This window comes from Equus przewalskii, chromosome 17 (assembly GCF_037783145.1).
Source record: "Equus przewalskii isolate Varuska chromosome 17, EquPr2, whole genome shotgun sequence".
Classification (NCBI taxonomy): domain Eukaryota; kingdom Metazoa; phylum Chordata; class Mammalia; order Perissodactyla; family Equidae; genus Equus; species Equus przewalskii.
In genome coordinates this window covers 54,113,086-54,120,147 of record NC_091847.1, presented here as the reverse complement: position 1 = coordinate 54,120,147, position 7,062 = coordinate 54,113,086, and the positions used below count along the sequence as shown (strand labels likewise).

Sequence of the window (7,062 nt, the reverse complement as noted above, 5' to 3'; positions counted from 1 at the left end):
GGAGCTCTTTAAAATACATTTTAAAACTACACATCAAATTCGCTTCAGGGAAGGCGAGTTGGAACCATTCAATAGTCAGTATTAGAGATTTAGTGGTTTTGCTAATTCTGTCACTTGCTAAAAGCTAGCAATTCTCTAGTTTCCATCTCTGACCTAGCTGAGACCTGGGGTCTGCAAGAGGACGGTGAATTCAGAGCAGGCCCCAGCTTTCCCAGCCTGAGCTAGAGGCTCTGAAGGCCTAGGGGGTGCGGAAGCCACATTTTCCAAGGGAGCCTGCTGGGCTCCAGGCAGAGGTGCCAGTATGGAGGATTTCCATAGGGCATAGCCTGTTCAAGGGAAGCCTGAGCAAAACACAGTGGGAGAGATGTTTTGTATTGAAATCTGAAGAATTTCTATTTTTATTGAAATCTGAGGAAACTCACATCTTCGCAGCCCCCCAATAACAGCAAGCGTCAGAGTTTAAAAATTTAGGCAAAATGCGGAAATCCCAGTCTGCAACAAGCTGAGGGTTCGCTTAATGTGTGAGATACACTCACATCTGCTCGTGGTTCCGCTCACCCTGGATGTTTCATACACATTTTGTTCATAGGCTTTTATATACCATTTCCTGACTGACTTGGAAGCCATTTTCTCATTTAATGAACAGTCAAGAAACACCGGCAGTGAAACCACAACCAGAAAAGAGAAATGAATTTGGTGGCCTGAAAAACATTAGGGGGGAATCCAAAACGTTTTGAAAAATCGACATCAGTCCCTTGGCTGGGACCTGGATATTTATTTCCACCCAAAACATTTCTATGTGTCTGATATATACAAGCTGTTGCTTTTGACAAAATCAAAACAAAAGGAAACATGCACAACAACTATTAGATAGCAGAGAAAATGCAGTTAGTATAAACATCAACTGAGACCAGTTGGGCTGAGACTCAGGGCTCCCTGTGAGGTGCCCACTCCAGAGCTAGGGCCTGGTCCTCCAATGAAAATAAGTCACCGGACTTTGGGAAGGAATCTTCAATTCTCTGGCTGTCGTACATCTTGCTAGGAGTTGGGGGGGGGGGCGCTACTTCTCAGAAGGAGAGGGAGAAGAGGCAGGGATGGTAGGTAGAAGGAGCTTGGAGGGGCCCTTGGGTTCACTGATGTTAAGGTAGGACACCCCAGCACACCCAGAACAACTCCATCTGGCATTCAGGAACCCCAGCCTCCACAAAGCAAGCTCCAGGGCAGGGCCCAGGGTCTCAAAGACTTCTCTGGGGCAGGCCAGACAGGGCCTTAGAAAGGGCACAGTGGCTGGGCCCCTGGAGGAGTTTGCGGGTGGTGGAGAGGGTGAAGAGAGGGGAACTTCTGCTCCTCTCTACTTATCAAGAGCAGCGACCAGGAGCTGAGGGTCTGAGGGGGCTCCTTCCTCATCCCCTGACTTGTGGAGGAGATTTCATCTCTCCCTGCAGTGACCCATTATGGTAATTCAAGAAAGAAAGACATGTTGTCTTCAACACCTCTACTCACCAAGACAGGAAAGCCTTATTTACAGTTGGAATGTAGGACCCCCCCCCCTCCTGGTTCACTCCCTTCTCTACCCCCTGGATATTTTTCCTTCCTCCTAGTGCAACCTAGCTTCAAAGGAGACTAGCAGCTCTTCTCACCAGAACTCAGCTCTGGGGGTCCAGTTACAGAGTGCAGGGCTCTGGCCTAGGCATGTGTAAGGAGCTGGGAGAAGTAGGGAATTTTACCAGTCCTCTCTGGAGATTGCAGTTTGCTGTGGAGCCCCAGCCTACCTAGTCCCATCCACGGGAAGGAAGTATCCAGTCCATTCCGCCCAGCTGGAGGGGCCAACTCATTCTGAACTCAGAGGTGTCTCTGGAGTTTGTCCTGCCACCCTGTCCCTCCCCTCCGCTTTCCTCCCAAAATCTAAAGGTCTAGGCTGGCTTTTGTCCTCCCTAACCAGCCAGGGCAGAGAGGAGGGGGAATGGTGCCATCTTTCCTTCTTCCAGAGTTGACACTCTGGCTTTGCCACAAGAAGCTTTGGATGAAAAGAGACACAATTGTGCCCTCAGCCCTTTCCACTACGCCCAGGAGGCCTTCTTAAATTCAATTCCACTCTGAGTTAGGCCCTTGCTAAATACAGAAGGGCTGGGGAGAAGGAAAAAGGGAAACTAACCAGGTGGAAGGTGAAATTCAACTACGAGGGAGCTACAGCGAGGCCCAGTGTAAATATCCCAGCCAAGGGCTAGAACAGGTGACCCCTACTCGGGAAAACTCAAGGCCAAGGTTGTGTTGCAACCTTCTCATGCCCCTCTGAAAAAGGCGAAAGCGTAAAGGCCCAACTGGCCAGGTCTCCAAGTCTGCTGGCTTCTGGGGCTGCATACTGAGCGGGAGGGTACCTGGGAACAGCGGAGAAGAAGGGGAAGGAAAAGCCCCAGTTTCAGCTCTTCCTCCACACCAGGCCTTGGCTCTAAAAGGCAGATCCGGACCCGCGGGGCGGTGGCCACCCTCCGGACTAGTATAGCGCCAGCGCCTGCTCGCGCAGCACCACGCGCTTCTTCTTCATACGCCGGTTCTGGAACCAAATTTTGACCTGCTGGTCGCTGAGGTTAAGCCTGTTGGACAATTCCTTGCGCTTCTGCCGGTTGATGAATTCGTTGAGGAGGAATTCGTTCTCCAGCTCCGCAATCTGCTGCTTGGTGTAGGGTTTCCGCTTCTTGCGGGCTCTCCCCGGGGCCGCCCCCCACGGCAGGCCTGCAACACAGCCCCAACCCAAGTCAGCCTGGCCTGCTCCCTGTTGCCTGCCCACCCAGGCGGCTCCCTCCCCCTACACACTCTCCCCTGCACCCCACCTCCCATCCCGGCTCAAACTGGCCCGGGGAGCGTGGCCACCGTTTACCGTCCGGCAGCGAAGGTCGCAAGCAAGAGGTGACGCCTGCCGCCTGCACTGTCATGTTCAAGTTGAGCGGGCCCTTGGCGTCGTCCTTGAAGCCGGCGGCGCACGGGGTCCCTTCGAGCAGGGCTGCAGAGCCCGGCGCAGCACGGCCCACACCCACGTAGTCGTACTTGGCCGCTTTGAGAGCAGCGGCCGCGGGGGCCAGGCTAGACTCGGGGACGAAGGAGGGCCTGGCACGGCCACGCTCCTCTGGCCCGGCGGCCGCGTCTGGCGTATAAAACTTGGCCTGCTCTTCGGGTCCGTCCTTGGCGCCCAGAGGCTGCAAGCCAAGAGGCCCAGAGCCAGCCAGGTAGGGCTGTGAGAAGCTGCCGAAGGCGGTGGCACCGGCAGGCTGCGCTGGGGCGCAGGAGGCGGGCGTGGTGGCCCAGGGCAGCGCGCCGCGCGGGTATGAGATGGGGGGAAGCGCGGCCAACTGGCCGCCATTCGGCCGCAGGTTGGAGAAGTAGAAGGAGTCGGGCGACTGCAGATTCAGGAGCGAGCCCACATAGCCCGCTCTGTAGAGACTGCGCTCACACATCTCCAACAAAGGGCTTCGGCTCCGCTCGCAGCAGTATTTAGTTACAACCGGGAATAAGAGGACAGGCTCAGACGATTGGACGAAACTTTGCCTGCAGGTTCTTCAAAGCCGGTCATTTCAGCACCGCCTACATCCCCCGACCCGTTTTCCCCCCCTTCAGGGTATTATGATAACACCCTCAATATTCGATGGCGAAGGACGAGGCTGCCAGGCAGAGCCAAGGCATGTTGAGCGAAGGTGAGGCCTCTGTGAGTTTCCCCCCACCGGCTTCAGCAGTTGGGGGCATGGGCATCGGGGGCCTTTGCCAGGAGTGTCCCTTGGGACCCTTCTTGGTCTTGATTGGCCTCTTGTTCCCGTTTTCTGCCAGCTACCTGGGCCAGACTTGCTTCTGCCAGCTTTAAGTTGAAGCTGAGGCCTTCTTCAGTACCACACACCCCTTGGCTCGTCTGGAGATCCTGCGATTTGGCCGGGCCACCACCTCTGTCCCTAGGCCTGAGCAATGCTATTTTTACCCCATCCCTCCCCACCCAGTCCTTCTGGAGAGGACTCTGCATGAGTGATCTAGCGGCAAAGACCCACGCTCTGAGCCCTGGGTCCCAGGCTGCAGGCACAGTTTGCTGCCGGTGGAGAAATGCACCACAAACTCTGCCCAAGTTTGGCCTCCAGGAAGGAGGCTTCACACCATTCCTGGTCTGCTCCTCCATGGCCAAGCCCTCTGCTCCTAGGGAAGTCGCCATCCAGGTCCATGGAGTATGCTGGCCTGGGGACGGGGCAGCTCCTTTGGCGAATCGTGACCAAAGGCTACATTCCTTTTATCGCCAGGAGTAACCTTGGCGACTACATCCTGCAAACCAGAACGCCAAACTTCATCCACTCCGTGGTGGACAGAGCAGGACGAGCTCCCTGGACCTGGTGTGGAAGGACAGAAGAGCCAGAGCCACCCAGCTGGGAACAGCGGGGGCACACCGAGGCAGCCGCTAGCAGCGTTCCTCCTCCGCTCGGCGCCTCCAGGAGCGCCGGCCGCTGGCGAGTTCGGGGGGTCTGGAGAATAGGGAGGCGGGCCGAGCAGCACCGCCTTGCCCGGAGCAATGTGGCAGCCCCCGCCACAAGCCCTCCGGTCTAGTCTGACCCAAGGACTAGGGGTCCTCCTCTCCTGCCTCTGGCCGCAAGACCCGCAGCGTCCCCGTGACTGGCGCCCGCCCCAGCCTGCAGCCCGCCTCGCGGTCCCCGAGCCAAGCTGGAATTGGTTAGACCGCCAGCTCCAGCACGGAGACCACACAGGCGCCGCCGGAGGGCAAGGCTGACCACCGCGCTGCGACTTTATTGTGTGAGTTATGGCGACCAATTGGGCGGCTCTGGGGAACGCAATCGGCCTCGTCCTCACGCTCTAGGGAGCGGGTAGGGGGTGGAGGTGGGCAAGTCTGGGGATCCTCAGGGCTCTGTCAGTTTTCTTAGGAGCTCAGACATAGAGAGACGCACTCCACTCCCCGTCCTTTCATGGGGGTTGTACGCACAAGCTGCAACCTCAGTTCCTAGGGACTTAGGAGACGCAGGCTCTCATTTTGGGAAACTCCCTGTTTTCGAGGAGCTGCAGCCTCTCCAGACCCGAAAGCTCCTGCAGTCTCTTCTCTTCTCATCTCTGTATATAGCGATTCTCCGCTATTTCCAAGTCCACTGGCGTCTTCTCCGGACCCTTAGGCAGCCACACAGCTCCAGTGTGCCCACCCGCCCCCCCCGCCGCCCCTGACTAAGATTGCAAGGAACTAAGTGAGAAACAGAAAATACTAGAACAACTAGACTCTATTTCTCCTTGGCTCAAATGGTTCCCAGCCACCCCACCTTATCTCCTGGGTTTATACTTTCTTAAGTCCAGCAGGCAAAGTTGTGTGCACGGAGCTGGGAGCTGCGGCCTGGGAGGGAGGGCAGCGAGGGGGGAGGGGGCAGGAGGCTAGACTGGTGAGCTGGAGAATGGGAAAGGAGGATTTGGCTGCGGAGCGAAACGGCGAGCTCTGCCAATGCCTCTGACCGCCCAGGAGATGGCGAGCGAGCTCCACGCCTGGCGAGGCGCCGCCGCACGGTCAAGATCAACAGCGAAGGGCGGTGCAGCCGGCCCGGGGTCGCCAACCCGTGCGGTCACGGCCCGCTGCCAGGCGCGGCCGAGCGTCTCAAAAAGTCGGAGATCGTGGCGGCAAGGCTGGCCGGGACAGCGGAGCCAGAGAAACCAGCAAGCTGCCAGACACCGGGAAGCATCGCGGCCGCCCCTTTGTCTGGCGGTACATGCCGGCTCCCTAGCTTCCTTCGCCTCTTGAATCACGCATACACGCGCGGGCCTTGATTCTCCACCAGCGGCGCTCGAAACCTGCCAGGTTTCGGAGGCGCTCTCCCTGCGGCCTCTCAGTCTCCACCCGAAGGAGAGGCCTCTCCCCAAGCTCCCTTCGCCTTACGGCTCCCCGCGGGCCACCGACCGGCTCCTCTCCTCCCTCCTCAATTCGGAATATAAAAGGAATTCATATAAATAACAAAGTCTTCATCTGTTATTGATTTAGCGTCAATTCAAATTCCACCGGAGAGCGTTTGAGCGCAATTCTAATCTTCAGCAAATCTCCTATTTCTCTTAAGCGGAGGGAAACTGACTAGCAAACTACAGATGAAAGGAAGACCTCGAGGCAATCCCCCTATCCACAACAGGAAACCTGAGAAAGAGACCTGGGAAATGGAGTGCGGCCCTGGAGTCTGGAATTTACAAAAAAGAAGGGGGGAAGACGACGATGGAGAAGAACGGAAAACAGGCCCGTTTTAGGTGAAAACGCATCTTGTGAGAAGAACAGAGGAAATGTTAGTAACTCTTCCCAAAACGAAAGGTCGAAGACGGTGTGGCCCCGTTTGCAGAGGTTATTTCTTCTCCAGAGACTGCGTCGTGGTCACTTTTTCTTTTTTCTCTCTCTCTTAATTAAAACAAAGTTGGCCGGCCGTAGTCGGTTGCAAGATATGAAAGAAGTCAAGCCGGGCCAGAGAAAACGAAAGTAGCTCCGGACCTTGGGTCTCTGCGCTTTCTCTGCCAGATCTATAAGGCAGCCCTCCCGCCAGAAGAGTTTACATATTGTGTGAAGTTTTAAACATCTGTATTTAACTTACATACCAAAAAGTTAGCAACCACTAAATTAATCGCGCCCGGGTACTAACAAGGACGAGGCACCCAGTTCCTTAGCGGCCATTTCCCTGAGTGGCAAAAGGCCTCAAAAACAAAGTTTGTAGTGCCTAAAAATTGCGTCCAGAGGTTTAGGATGTATAATTATGGTTTCAGTCAACTGCTGTGTACAGGCTGCCCGGAGAAGGATAAGGGATAAGCCTGAAATGTTTCTTTTTCAATTGCCAAATATGGATATGTCTAATTTCAAGACCTTCCCAGAGTAGATATTTATACCGGCCTTTCTAGGAAGAAAGCTGCCAAGTGATCACGTTTTCCTATATCCGGGCACGTACATAAATACTGATTTAAAAAACTATTTGAATAAATTGATAATATTGAAAGAGAAGTAAAATTTTATTGGAGATGTTTTTGAGCTGGTCTGGTAAAAAATATTGTAGACACCACAAATTATATCCTCAT

The 7,062-nt window shown here is 55.0% G+C and overlaps 1 protein-coding gene across 1 annotated transcript; it reads right to left on the bottom strand.

Moving 5' to 3' along the window:
* Positions 1 to 367: 367 nt before the first annotated feature.
* Positions 368 to 6,973, bottom strand: HOXD12 (homeobox D12). The gene is made up of 2 exons (XM_008512192.2): positions 2,879 to 6,973; positions 368 to 2,733 (listed from the first exon to the last, which is right to left on the bottom strand). Exons 1-2 carry the CDS (start codon positions 3,450 to 3,452, stop codon positions 2,495 to 2,497), a joined length of 813 nt encoding a protein of 270 aa, XP_008510414.2. The 5' UTR covers positions 3,453 to 6,973; the 3' UTR covers positions 368 to 2,494.
* Positions 6,974 to 7,062: the final 89 nt, after the last annotated feature.